The sequence below is a fragment of the Bolinopsis microptera genome, chromosome 3, assembly GCF_026151205.1.
Source record: "Bolinopsis microptera isolate Bmic1 chromosome 3, MBARI_Bmic_1.0, whole genome shotgun sequence".
Taxonomy (NCBI): Eukaryota; Metazoa; Ctenophora; class Tentaculata; order Lobata; family Bolinopsidae; genus Bolinopsis; species Bolinopsis microptera.
In genome coordinates this window covers 15,979,201-15,993,277 of record NC_087074.1, presented here as the reverse complement: position 1 = coordinate 15,993,277, position 14,077 = coordinate 15,979,201, and the positions used below count along the sequence as shown (strand labels likewise).

The 14,077-nt window shown below is 36.7% G+C and overlaps 3 protein-coding genes across 3 annotated transcripts; all 3 read right to left on the bottom strand.

Annotated features, from left to right (window-relative positions):
* Positions 1-2,761: 2,761 nt before the first annotated feature.
* On the bottom strand, positions 2,762-5,371 carry LOC134812906 (rab-like protein 3). The gene is made up of 3 exons (XM_063820513.1): positions 4,453-5,371; positions 3,570-3,680; positions 2,762-3,419 (listed from the first exon to the last, which is right to left on the bottom strand). The coding sequence occupies exons 1-3, from the start codon at positions 4,490-4,492 to the stop codon at positions 2,884-2,886; spliced, it is 687 nt and encodes a 228-aa protein (XP_063676583.1). The 5' UTR covers positions 4,493-5,371; the 3' UTR covers positions 2,762-2,883.
* A 2,516-nt stretch (positions 5,372-7,887) lies between these two features.
* On the bottom strand, positions 7,888-9,914 carry LOC134812671 (uncharacterized). The gene is made up of 2 exons (XM_063820172.1): positions 9,368-9,914; positions 7,888-9,165 (listed from the first exon to the last, which is right to left on the bottom strand). Exons 1-2 carry the CDS (start codon positions 9,854-9,856, stop codon positions 8,914-8,916), a joined length of 741 nt encoding a protein of 246 aa, XP_063676242.1. The 5' UTR covers positions 9,857-9,914; the 3' UTR covers positions 7,888-8,913.
* Positions 9,915-10,065: 151 nt separating this feature from the next.
* Positions 10,066-11,788, bottom strand: LOC134813087 (uncharacterized). The gene is made up of 5 exons (XM_063820766.1): positions 11,732-11,788; positions 11,438-11,541; positions 11,119-11,239; positions 10,763-10,915; positions 10,066-10,592 (listed from the first exon to the last, which is right to left on the bottom strand). Exons 1-5 carry the CDS (start codon positions 11,745-11,747, stop codon positions 10,360-10,362), a joined length of 627 nt encoding a protein of 208 aa, XP_063676836.1. The 5' UTR covers positions 11,748-11,788; the 3' UTR covers positions 10,066-10,359.
* Positions 11,789-14,077: the final 2,289 nt, after the last annotated feature.

Here is a 14,077-nt window from a genome sequence, read left to right as displayed (position 1 = left end):
CTACCGTCTCTGAAAAAAATTAGGCGTTCAGTATGTTCAGAGGAAACATCAACAATATGCGATTTTAAAAAGTCGGTAATCAATAATAACAAAATGTTGAATTTCAACATTGTTATAATTTGACCGTGTATGTATTGTTTCAAAATCTTCTGCTACATTGCTTCATTAAACTAGATTCATTTATAACCAATAAAATTTCATCAGAAGAATGTCGAATGTAACAGATACACAACTCGCCACTACACAGCCCGCCACCACTCAACCCTGGACAATACCTGGACTTGTACCAGACATCGAGATACTAAACTTTACCGCTTACCTTACATGCTTCCTTATCGGAACGACTGGAAACTCGTTTGCTCTTCACTTCTTCATGAACAAGAAGAAGGACCTGGCCACTATCATTTACATTTTCATAACCTCTGCTGATCTGGTGGTGAGCGTCCTGATGCTGCCTATATCCCTTCCCTTTATCGGCTACCACAGGTACATGTATCTCTTGGAAATGGTACCTTGGTTCTGTAATCTCTGGGGTTTCCTCTGGTATTGCTGCGTCATCCTGACTGTGTTTCTGGTAGCTGTTGTTAGTATTACCAGGTGTATCTGTATCACTTTCCCTCTAGCCAGACTGTTTCTCAATAAGAAGTTAGTGATTGGAATTGTGGTGGGGTATGTGTTAGTGATCATGTGCCAGGCCACTATTCCTTTTTGGGTGGGGCATAGATACTATTATTATGCGGGACATGGCATCTGCACCTGGGAAAATGATTACATACTCTCCTCGTACCCGACTGCCTACAAAACTTATTCAATCATCTTTGCTTTTGAGATGAACATCCTTATCCTGCCGATAATATTATCGAGCGTAATAACAATATGTGTTCTGAACCAACCTAGATCTCAAATGTCCCAAACAAACAGATCCGTCAGCGTAACCATAGTTTGTTTCACACTTCTCTATGTCTTTTTCAACCTTCCTATCTGCCTGGTTCAGTTTGTGATATTTCTGCAAACAACTGCTGGTTTGACTCATATAAATTTGGACTGGCTGAGTCCCTACGGACATGCTGCTATCACTGTCCTATCAGTGGGAGTTAACTCAGCTCTGAACCCATGTGTTTATGTGTGGAGGACCCGCGCTTTCAGGCAGCATGTTATTGATATCATCAGATGTAGACGAGATGTATATTTCAGGCGTTCATTAGAAAACAGCATGGCTTTTATGATGAGATACACTCATAAAAGAAAAAGAATGGACCAGGTAGGGACAGTCAATACAATAGCGTCTCCCTCTCCAACAAAATTACAATACTCCCCCTCAAGATTACAATACTCAACAAGTATTGACAACAGAGCTGTTCAAAGGAATTCAAATGGAAACCATCATGACACCACTGATCCTCTGCGGAACCGACTACCCAACAGAAGATTACGACAATGCCAGTCACATCGGAGTAGATTACACGATACATCACCCCAAGTGACACCTTCTGCAAGGAGACAATCAGCAGATAACAAACCTGCGGAGAGAACGACTCAGTCACTACAAACAAGATCACCTGAGATGCAGTCAAACTACACGGATATCCTGACACCAGATTGCAGTTTACCAGAAAATATTTCACCACGAAAACGGGCATCGCGGAAGAAGTCGACCGCCAACTTGGAGGAGAGAAACGCACATGCCATGGTGACGGCCAATCCGTCCTATACAGAAGAGGACGAAATTCCAAACACAAACTTTACGACAAGCGATGAGCTTCTGAGGGGTGTGGTGAGCCCTGGGTACCAATATCCGTTCCAAACAACTTTTGTATGACACTTTGTTTACGACCAATGTTTCATTCATAATCAGCAAATTTCGTTTTTAACAATATCAGATAGTATTAAATACAGATTACAGACCGCGTCCCTCGCAGCATTTCCTTTTTATGTAAATTACGCTACTGATTATTGGGCTATGTGCTAATATTTAATTATTGCCGCAATCTTAACTTTAAAGTTGGTGAAAATTGTCTCTAATTGATTCGTGTGGGTTGTAAAAAATAAGATATATTATATAAGAAATTACCGATAGGTAATTCTTTGGCGACTACTCGTGGGTCATGTTACATACCCCATTGCACTGCTATATTATCAGTTTTTGAAAAATCGTGTGTTGAACAGATAGTGGGTAATATAATAACAACGTCAAGCGACAAGCGTTAGAGAATCTTCTGTGAATATTAAGAAACGTAAAGTGATCTGAACTGACTGCCCTAAAGCAGGAATGTAAAATCTTAAGGGTAATCTGATCATTTGACATGAGATACGGTTCTACTAGCATCGAATTAGAAGGGTGGCGGCACGTAACATGATGATCTAGCAGATCTCGACATACCACATGATATGCATGATCTGACGAACGAAAAAGGGTCTACAGACAGGCTGACTTAATTGTGTGTTAACAAGATAAAATATTCCGCGCGCGCGCACAGTGGTGTAAAGTTTACGCGATCTGTCCCATTATAATTCGATATGCTTTCCGATCCCGTAATTAAATAGAAAATTTAAAAATAAATTTACTCACGCCTTCGGAAGAACATCTTCAAGATTAAACAGACATGCTCCTAGGAAATTGTGTGTAAAACACAGCTTGACAAACACAGATCCATTGGTATTCAATTGGAATGTGATGTGAACAATCTAGACAAAATCAAATTCAAATTTACAATGTGTCGTTAAATCAAAGCAGATTACAGTCATAAAATGAAACAATGCCTTGAGGTATAATCAATACAGAGTAATTTAGTCATCCGGTATAAACAATTTGAAAATTTACCACCAAAATAATATGAATAAACATCTAAAAATTGGAAACGTGCCATGCAATAACAATAACAGCTAAAAAGAAAACCCTAAATCTAACGAACTGAAATATCTACTCGTACTGGGAGCTGGACTCTCTGTCGTGCTCCGGAAAGGTCTATTAAACCTATTTGAAGCATTTTTCTTGTGTTTTATAACTTGATCAAAGAAGTTTGCGATCTGTTGTTGCTGATAAGAGTTCTTATACTGCAGGTGATCCAGGCAATTAACGCTAATTAATTGAGCATTAAGATCGCCAATAAGCCCTGTTCGATCTGTAGTATATCTGCTCCTACTCCACAAAAAGTCCTGCTTAGTCCCAACTATTAGTTTCGGTATGTCAATCCCTTGAAGTAAGCCTATCTCCGCCTCTCTCGACAGCCTCTTAGATTTCTCACCATGTTGCGCAAACTCCAGCGCCCATCTGATCATGTTAGTGTAAGATTTACTGTTTGTCAGATCGTGTACCAGTATAAGACCGTGATAGATGCAACCACGGAGGAAGAGAGCGCGGCTGTTCTCGTGAACCAGACTCCCTCCCACATCCCACATTTCTATAAACTCTGAGTATTCTGAGGAGAGTGCAAAAAGTAGATTATAATATCAAGTATTAGAATCATGAAGACCACTTTGAACAACTTGATATATCGTGGGTTGACAAAATCAAGCCACAATTAAAACGCTGTCAATTGAGTTTAAAGAGTACCGAATAAACTACAAACCTCTTGATTCATGGTAGATGACCTCCACATTACAGCCGACAGTCCACGATGGTTTACTGTTTGTGTTCGATACTAAGTTAACTAAGGTTGTCTTTCCTACACCTGAGTCACCTGATAAATAATAAAGATTGTTAGTTTTTGTGAAGTACAACTCCTACACCTGAGTCACCTGATAAATAATAAAGATTGTTAGTTTTTGTGAAGTACCACTCCTACACCTGAGTCACCTGATAAATAATAAAGATTGTTAGTTTTTGTGAAGTACCACTCCTACACTTGAGTCACCTGATAAATAATAAAGATTATTAGTTTTTGTGAAGTACCACTCCTACACCTGAGTCACCTGATAAATAATAAAGATTGTTAGTTTTTGTGAAGTACCACTCCTACACCTGAGTCACCTGATAAATAATAAAGATTGTTAGTTTTTGTGAAGTACCACTCCTACGCCTGAGTCACCTGATAAATAATAAAGATTGTTAGTTTTTGTGAAGTACCACTCCTACGCCTGAGTCACCTGATAAATAATAAAGATTGTTAGTTTTTGTGAAGTACCACTCCTACACCTGAGTCACCTGATAAATAATAAAGATTGTTAGTTTTTGTGAAGTACCACTCCTACACCTGAGTCACCTGATAAATAATAAAGATTGTTAGTTTTTGTGAAGTACCACAATTTTAGTGATGATATTTCCATGTATGGATCGTTTGTATTATTACTAGAAACATTACATTATGCATCATAAAAGAGGGAGTAGCAGTCATAAAGTATGCAAACGTCACAATGTAACGGTTACATACATTAGTACAGTCTGTATTACATGTAATTATTGTAACTTTTGTATTATTGTAACTTTGTAATCATTGTAAGTTTGTCGTTTACCTAAAACTAGTACTTTGATTTTTTCGGTAGAATCTGCCATAACATCAGTGCCTCATGTCACCGATATTAGATTTTTACATCAGCTCACTTCAACTCCTATAACATTACTGGATCTTCTTGCCTTGTATTGGATATGTAGTTATGAATAGGTATTGAGATCTATAATTGTATCGTTCACATATTTAGTGGAAGGGGATGAGTAGATAACATGTGTAAACTGTAAAGTGATTACAGAGAGCTCAGGGTATGGCTGTCTAGAATGGCCAAAATCTTGCTTACATAATAATATGTGAACGATCTTATTCTTAAACTACAGTTCCCTCTAAATTCATTCAGGACAATCGAGATTCGAGAAGCTCAAAATAAAGTAGCTTGCATCTTAACCGCATGATTTGTTTTCTTGCACCGAACTGATGCAGGTGATGCAATGAAATCAGCAAAATCCCAGCCTAAACATAATTTTGCATAATATATTATATAACGAAACAACACCTCGTGACAGAAATTAAATTTTATAAATCAAATGTGTAAAAATATCTTCAAAATTAAAAATATACCGACAAGAATGAAAACAAAAATTAACAAAGTATTATAATATAATAATGCCTTCGGCTCTTCGGGCTCCGCTTGATAATTCCCGACAGCTTGCTGGAGGGAATTTGCGGCCCGAAGAACCGAAGGTATTATGTATTATGTATTATGTATTATAATACCTTCGGGAATTATATCCACTAAAACTCGGGGACACCGAGAGCTGATAATTTGCAAATTTTTCCCGCAAGGGAAGCGAAGGTATTATCAGCATAGACTCAGACTGGCTGGCGGCAAGTTTCAAAACAAATAACACTGGCGTTCTATATATTACACACTATATTGTATCATGCGCACGTATCACATTACACCCCTTCCAATCGGAACCGGAACGTATTATAATATAATAATGCCTTCGGCTCTTCGGGTTCCGCTTGATAATTCCCGACAGCTTGCTGGAGGGAATTTGCGGCCCGAAGAACCGGAGGTATTATGTATTATAATACCTTCCGGGAATTATATCCACTAAAAGTCTCCGACACTGAGAGCTGATAATTTGCCGATATATCCCGCAAGGGAAGCCAAGGTATTATCAGCATAGACCTCAGACTGGCTGGCGGCAAGTTGTAAAACAAATAACACTGGCGTTCTATATATTAGACACTATATTGTATCATGCGCACGTATCGGATTACACCCCTTCCAATTCGGAACCGGAAAATATTATAATATTAAACGGAACAAAGGTTTTTAAAGCACAGCAATTTAAGAATCAGCGACTACTTTGTTTGAAGTGATAATGCAACTAATCGATTATGGACACCATTTTAAAGATTTTTCCCAAAACTCTTCAGCTTTCCAACTAAAAACATCTTGTCCGTTCAGTCTAAACCACTCAGGTAATCCGATCTGATCTGGGTCACTTCTTCTTGACCACTCCAAAGCACTTAAACTATTAACACCTGCACTAGTACGTGCAGGCCTATCAATGATTGTGATAACTTTATCTCTGTTACAACTGTGGAGCATTTCTAATAGAACACCGCTCACTGTCAAAGCATCACTAACATCAATGGTTTCCAAATTATGATGAGATTCTATCAATTGGTGAAGAGCTTTATCATCGATGGTAGTGCCTCGTAGATCAATATACTTTAAGCTTTGTATTTTAACCAATACTTTGTCAACGACACTCAGCCAATTCTGGTAGAATGTATTGAAGCTGTAACTTATGTCTAAATGTTCCAAGTGTGTCAGCTGCTGCAGAGGGGTGAGTTGTTTTGCGGTGAACTCACATTCGTTGAAATGGAACCTTTTCAGTAACGGGCAGCCTCTTACAACAGTAGATATGAGGTTGAATCGATTACGAGTTGATGACAAGTCTAAAACTTCTAGATTTGGCATGAGGTTTAACAGCTGCACATTGAATTTTCCACATTCATTGGATAACCTAATCGCATTACAATGCGGTTTTTGTGAAGCCTTGAATCTTTTAAGTTTATAGAACTTTTTTCTGGGTCAGATGAAACTTCTTGGTTTGTGATCATGTCTTCCAAATTATTGGGATTTGTAAAGCTCAAATCCTCAACAGACGAGTGAAACGTTTCTAACAAAACTGCCATGTCAGTCTGATTCATATTTGTGCACTGTTTAAAAGATAAACATCGTATCTGATGTCCCCTTATTGCTCTGAAAATATCAGCAAATTCATCTTGTCCGGTCAGAGGCCCCAGGTCCAGCATTTTTAAGCTCTCCGTCTTTTCAAGAAGCTTTGCGAGAAGACCGTTCGATTCAAGTTGATGTCCGCAATTAAGACTCAAACTATTCAAATTATTTGGTAGAGATTCTGGGATTTGTAACTTGAACGGATGATGTCTTTCATCAATATTCAGAGATAAAGTTTTGAGATTGGGGCAATATTCGGACACTATCAGAAGAATGTTACATTCTGACAGAGAAGAAGTTTCAGGAATGCTCCTTGACTTAGATTTAGGTGTATCTAGTTGAAATCTCTTATAGTATACATTATTATCAATATGAAGATGTTGTAGAGTACCAATATTTAAAGTAACAATTCTAATAAAATTTTTGGCATAAATTATCGTTTCTTTACTCTTTTCATTACTCTTTTCTTTACTCTTTTCATTACTCAAATTTCTGGTATCCAAAATTTTCAATCGACTTATCCTTTGTAAACAAAGAGAATGCCATCGCTTGCAGACTGTGGACAACACAAGAAGAAGATCCAAAGTCGGGATAAATGATAGAATATAATCCAGACAGTCGTCACTGAGAAAGTAGATTGAAGATACAGTCGAGTTGAGGAGAATGTTTTCCTGATCAGATAACATAACAGAGTACCGGGCCTTATGATTGGACAATGCCTCTTTAATAATGGTGAACAGAGTAGGTCATGTTAAAACGTGTTTCACTTAACATTACTCTTGTTAATCATACTACTCAGGCAGTAGGTAGCCTGAAAGAGTGATGGTTATGAATACACTAATATTGTTGATGGCATATTGTTTTATGCAAAAAAATCGTCATATTAATATCAGAGTATAACCGAGAGATATATTGTATAATTACAACGTTTTTAATTAATTTTTTTAAATTTGACATTTCACGGTTTAACATTCATGTTTGAAGAAGTAAGAATCAAAAACATTTTACAAATAAACGTTTAGTACAACTGAATGCAGCTTACATTATTTTGAAGGTACATCATACAGTGATCAATTCTTCAATACAATGTAAATCCAATGATAAAATATATATATAATCTCTAGAAAATTAAAAGCTCTACTCTAATATAACTCTGATTGATAATAAATGATAAAATATATGTTTAATATTAAAATTCTGGGGAAAATATTAATTCTGATATGATTAAAATGAAACCAATTATTTTTAAAACCATTTTAAATGTAGCAAAAACTAAATTCTGCCATTGAATATCTATAAAAAGCCCAACCCTGTTCTGAATGAAATGAACAAACAATCATCAACATAACCAAATATTGAAATAGATTCTTGTGGTTTATACATCTGCAAGGATATGTGAAGCTATAAACCATTTAGTACTTAAATATAGAATTACAGTTTTATACATTTGGTATAAAAGGGTTTATAATCTTAATCTTCAAAAGATGAAAACGACTGTTCTGTATGTGTGTAGAATTCTTACATGATTTGGTCATCACCCAATTCTAATAGAGCTTTTCATAAATATTGCTCAGCGGTAACATGATAGATTATTTGATTTTAAGGCACTGAGTAAAATAAGCCATAATTAGAACAGGAATTTCCAGCAGACGACGCTTAAAGCCACCATAAACAAAGCAATTGTAACACCAATACAAGTGTTTCTGCAACAGCTCGCCATTTTCCTGTTCTTCCTTCTGTGTCTTCCATCAACCCGCACCAACCTCCTCTCAACCACTTCAACTGTGTGGGGTAACTTCTCATAACGAGTACCAGATGCTGGTACAGTGTGGGTTGGTAGGTATCTCTCAGGTGGGTATCTATCTGGTGGATATCTCTCAGCTTGTGTTGGGTATCTCTCAGATTGCTTGTGGTATTCCCTCATATTTAATGTTTCTGCATCCATTGGGATTGTTGAGTCGTCTCTGAAGGAAGGAAGTTTCTCATAGTTGCCACTGGTAGCCCAGGAGTTATTGAAGCTTCTGGGGGCGGAGGGAGGTGAGAAGGGGGCTGAGAGAGTTTGAGAGGTAGGATAGGTGTAGGTGGCTGGCCCTGGAGCATGGGCAGGTATGTGATATGTTGAAACTGTTGTCGCATCGTTCACTGAAGCTGTCATGTTGTTGTCCTCTGTAGTGTTACTCAGTATGTCAAGGTTTAGGTTGTTCCCAAATTTGTAAACTTTTCCACTGTCCACAATCTCAATCAGATTAGCAAATATTGATTGAGCTAGGTTGATGAACTCCACACGGTTGTCAAAGTTATTAAATAACGCTCGTTAACTATCTTATTTTTGATAGCATTGACTTGTGACATCTTTCGCTTGATGTTGTTTGCATCGTATGGAAAGTTGTTTATTTTCTGTTGTAGAGTCTCACCACGCTGCTGGAAAACCTCCCTCAGGATGTGGTCTATTCTCTTGGTGACCTTTACAGCGATACTGATGTCCTCGTATTGCTCATAGTCAATAAACGTGAGATCCTGAAACAATGATGTATGTAAATATAAACATAAAAATCTCTATCAAGTATGATTTATGCCAATAAAAACATTTTGTAGGCTCATCTGTTCCTAAGCATCGCCCAATATAATTTATAAATAATAATATGTATTTTCGAGATTAACGGTCGCACCTATGCTCAAAACCTTATGCAAAATTTGTGTATGAATTAAGATTACAAACCTCCAAAAGAGACTGTGAATTAGGACAAGGAACCAGGACACTATGTCGAGCGGGCGACACACAGATGCCATTCTCTGTAGGACTCAGGTTCACAAAAACCTCCATGCTCTGATTTATGAACTTGCTCCTGTCTCTCAAAAAATCAATTCCCTCAGTGTGGTTAATCTGATTTCTCTCGTAAAGAAGGCCCTTCATAACAGCACAAAGTCTTGTCTTAACACCTGGATCCACCACATTCCTATGATATTGGGTGTCCAGAAACTCATCTATTTGATCCCCAAGGGTAGTTGTCTGATCAAAGTAACATCTGTAATGTGACGATAACATGAATTTCAGCTCCTTCATGACTATGATTGCAAGTTCTATGTCCTGAAGATTTTCAAATGTGATGTTGCCATAGCGCAGCTGAAATTTGGACTCAGGAAAGGACATTGGCTCAGCTGAGCTGCCTCCAGCATAAGTTCCATCAGTGAACTCAGAGTAACTCATTTACAATCGATATTCTTATTTTGTCTTCCACCATACCATGCCTTTACAGCTGAGAGCTAAGGAAAAATAACAGGATGGTAAGAAGAGTTAGGGATACAATTTTTACTTACAGTTATTAACACAGCAGGAAAGTAAAATACAAGCAGTAAAATCAAATTTCAATGAAATTAAGTTGCAACTTATTTGAAGGAAACAGTAAAACAGAAAGAGTATTTTCATAATTTAATATCTGAAGCGTTAAAAATTACTCTGATAAATACAAAACTTAATATTGAAAATATGGAAACATCTTGGAATATAATAAATATTTATACACTTTTATAATTTATATATACATTATTACTTCTGATGAAAATTGACAGGGAATCTGATTATGAACGATTGTTTTAAATAATACGATCAACATGACGACACATGATTTAACTAAACCAATAGAGGCAAATAAAAATGACTAACTCAGGGGTCAGTAAGAATATAATAGCATGTAACTTTAATTTTACATGTTATTTAGCACCATCTTGTTTTTCAGCTAAACCAGTGAAATGATTTCCCATGAGGCCAGAAAATTCTTGGATAAATTTTTTCATTTCAGTATTATTGCCATACTTTTTAGCAGCCTCTTGGGGATTTGTCTGAAATTCCTGAAAGGCAGCCATGAATTGAGGATTGCTGAGTTTGCTGTTTATCTTATCATTCGTCTGTATTCCTTTCAGTAGGTCATCACTAAGCCAATCATCTGAAAAAAATATTTCGAATGAATTCATAATTTCGATGTAAAATTTACAACATCAAGAAATATTCCACAGTACACAATTATCAAAAAAATTACGAACAATCAAACATCTTTTACAATATATTGTAATTTTTGCAAGAGAATCAAAATAGAACAATGTTGTAAATACTTACTACTATTGTCAGAAAGGAACTGATTAGCTTCTGACATTTTAGCTTGAACTTCTTTAAGTTTCAGGCCATCTTGCTTGGCTTGTGGGTTTGCTTTAACTTCTGTGATTTTGACTTCTTTGCGTTCTCTTTTTCTTGGGTTTGATAATCCACCACCTGCAGATAATGGTTAATAATTTGAGAACCACGTTCATCAATTATCATGAAATAAATGTAAATTATCAATCTATAGATTGACTTACTTATGAAAATTGTTAGTCAAAATCTTTGAATGATAACTATGAATCCCTAACTTTGAAAGATTTAGTTCATAATAGTGTAATGAAAACATTTCAGGATTCCAGTTCACACAAACATACTTAAGAATCCTTTTTTCATTCCTCCATATCCCACATTAGCATTATTACATTTAGAAGGTTCTGTCTTACAAGGCTTGTCAGCTTTTAAGACTATGCCTGTCGTTTGATTTTCTGCTCTAGCCTGGAAAAAAATGATAATGGAATCATTTAATTGATTTAGGTTCTGGGTACAGGTTTTAGAGCAACAGAAAGTACTGGTACAAAAAGGTAGGTACTCAGTCAATGTAAGCCTTGGCTATGCATTTTATGACTCCTCTAGTTGCTTCAATAATGAGCAGATTGAACCTTGTAGGATAGAAAAATGTGCGATATTTCTTACCTCAGTTGCAGAAATTTGCTGAGAAACTTGAACTTTATCAAATTGAACTTGGTTTCCAGACAGTTTTTTCACAAACTCTGACATATCATCTAGGGGTGGTGGGCCTGAAACAACATTGAGTACAATCAACGATCTAGACAAATGTATAATGAATGAATTAATATATCAAAGATTTTCCTAACAAATGTTCATAAATGTTACATATAATAATCAAAATGGCTAGAATTGGCTAAGAGAATTGCTCACTAAGAAACAATAATTATATTAGTTTTACCAATGAAACAAGAAATTTACCATCATCGTCAGACATTTTGCTTCACTTGTCTTGAGCAGCAAAGATACCAGCTAAAAACAAAAATCATATTTATTACTGAATTTGTTTATGAAGGTTAAAAATAATGTAGATATCCACCTGAATTGATCGCATTTCAACACACATGACACAGTGTGAAAAATGCTTCCCTCAGGCATCACAAGCATTAAACTGTTTTTGATAAAGTGACATGTCTGTACAAGAAAGTCAAGTTTTTCGTCAAGGTTTTAGATGTTAGAATAGGGGCATGGTGTGTGGCGAAGATAACATTTTAAATCATCTGTTTGAGCTACCGACAGAAAGAGCTCATCGTTACTTGGAAAGTAAAGTAAAGTAAAATGTATGACATCACATCATCACACATGTCTACAAAATATCATCGCACTTATGTGAACAAATATATAATTAATATTTCCCCACCAACATTAATTATTTATCAAATACAATATTTCTAAAAAATTTATCAAAAACATTATTTTAAAAAAATATATATAATATATAATAAAGATTTATAAATCGCTTATTTGCCACATAAGAATGAAACCAAAGATGATCGTTATGTTTCTCTTTAATACTGACATAAATGGCTCCCTCAATTCTTACTAAAACTTCATTAGAAGCATTCCAAAAAAAGCAATCATTTGTAATACTTTTAGAAATCATATCTTTTTTAATCCTTCTAATTGGAGTTTTATCACGTATCTTATGCTGACGTACTTAAGCGGGCTAATATCGCCCCTGTTGATACTTTCGTACAAGCAGCTAGGCTCCGATGCAGATGGTTTGGCCATGTGGTGAGGATGCCAGAAGAAAGAATACCAAACTATCTTCTGCACTGGATCCTTGGAGGACTTCGCCGCTTCGACGCGCCGCGCAAACTAGCATTCTTGCTTCGCATCGTCGATCGTTGCTTTGCTTCGCAGAGCAACGATCTCGATGGATTGACATCGTCAATCAAACTGGATCCCAAAGCATGGTAAAAGATTAAGAGGCAGACCTCAGAAAAACTGGTTTTTATGTGTCCGGGAGGATGCAGCAATCCCAACAAAGTTTACCGGCTGGCCGTGTTACTAGAGGTGGTTGTTTTTCGATAGAACGTGTGTCAGCGCGCGTACGTCATGTTCACTGCATGATCGCTCGCGTGAATTACAATCTGGAGTCATGACAACGACATTATTTTGCAAAGTTTAAAAGCTGTGATCTTTTATTTAGCCCAAAATCAAACTTTTCGGTTTAATTCAAAATCTAAGTTGTCCCAAATTTGGCTCCTGGGGAGCTAACTTTAGTTTTACGAGACGGACATTTTGTTGAAAACCTGAACTTTCTATCTCTTTTACTTCCAAAGTTAGGCCCCTAACGGTAAGGTTTCCTGGAATCTTCACAGGTGTCGATAACATCACAATAGCTAGAAAATGCAAAACAACAAGCAGCAAACAGGGTTCAATATAAAACAATTTTCGCGCGAACTTTAAAATTTACTGACGCCGCACATTAATTGGTTGACGCCGCGCAGAGATGGTTTTTCCTGGTGTATCCATATATATCTCTGATGTATGATATTTGGGATACGTAACATGTATCAATTTGACATACGTTGTATGACCCGCCGCGCACGAGTGCGCGGCTCCCCCTGTATCGTAGGGGCAAGGGGTAGAGTTTTCACTATCACTATAATGAAACGACGATGGGGGTCACGTGGTACAAGTATCAATGGCACACTACTTCCAATGCGCAGCGCTCTTCTATTGAGCTTCTCGCATTATATTGGTTAAAGTATATCGAACAATAAACAAGCCTAGCAAGCTATATAATAGGTAAACAAAAGGTGAAAGTGAAAGGGAAAGCATTCACATATCAATGAAACGAAAAGTTTTCAATGAAACGAAAAGTTTTATTTTACATTCCTTTAATCATAAATAAAATAAGAGCTTAAACCACGAATTAGTTAGCTAGACGTAAACTTGAGGAAATATTCTTTATTTAAAAAACTTTATTTGGTTGTTAGTATTTTTATTATGGTAAGTGGTTGAATTTAGGGGAATTTAGTGAGACAGGGTCAGTTTCTCTATTGTCTTTACAGTAGGCAATGCTGAGTGGCAGGAATGAGGGACCAAAACGCTTGGGGCTATCTATGTGTCTACGTGTACTGCGTTGATTGACGATGTCAATATATCCGCTGGAACCACACCCACGTGCCGAACCAACCCCAGAAAAGTTATAATTCAAGTTAAAAATCTTTACTCTGCCCGATATGTTGACCATTGTCTTGGACTGTGACCCTACCCAACAACTGTATGAGAAACTCTTCAAGCACTGGGTACAGGGAA

What these genes read in the sequence shown, in the direction of transcription:
- LOC134812906 (XM_063820513.1), bottom strand. Translation starts at nt 4,492, where the DNA reads ATGGCAGATTCTACCGAAAAAATCAAAGTACTAGTTTTAG. An exon ending in AATCAAAGTACTAGTTTTAG is followed by an intron (nt 3,681 to 4,452) that starts GTAAACGACAAA and finishes ATTATTTATCAG; the next exon opens with GTGACTCAGGTGTAGGAAAG. An exon ending in CATCTACCATGAATCAAGAG is followed by an intron (nt 3,420 to 3,569) that starts GTTTGTAGTTTA and finishes CACTCTCCTCAG; the next exon opens with AATACTCAGAGTTTATAGAA.
- LOC134812671 (XM_063820172.1), bottom strand. Translation starts at nt 9,856, where the DNA reads ATGAGTTACTCTGAGTTCACTGATGGAACTTATGCTGGAGGCAGCTCA. An exon ending in ATTCACAGTCTCTTTTGGAG is followed by an intron (nt 9,166 to 9,367) that starts GTTTGTAATCTT and finishes TCATTGTTTCAG; the next exon opens with GATCTCACGTTTATTGACTA.
- LOC134813087 (XM_063820766.1), bottom strand. An exon ending in AATGAAAAAAGGATTCTTAA is followed by an intron (nt 10,916 to 11,118) that starts GTATGTTTGTGT and finishes CATTATCTGCAG; the next exon opens with GTGGTGGATTATCAAACCCA. An exon ending in GTTCCTTTCTGACAATAGTA is followed by an intron (nt 10,593 to 10,762) that starts GTAAGTATTTAC and finishes TATTTTTTTCAG; the next exon opens with ATGATTGGCTTAGTGATGAC.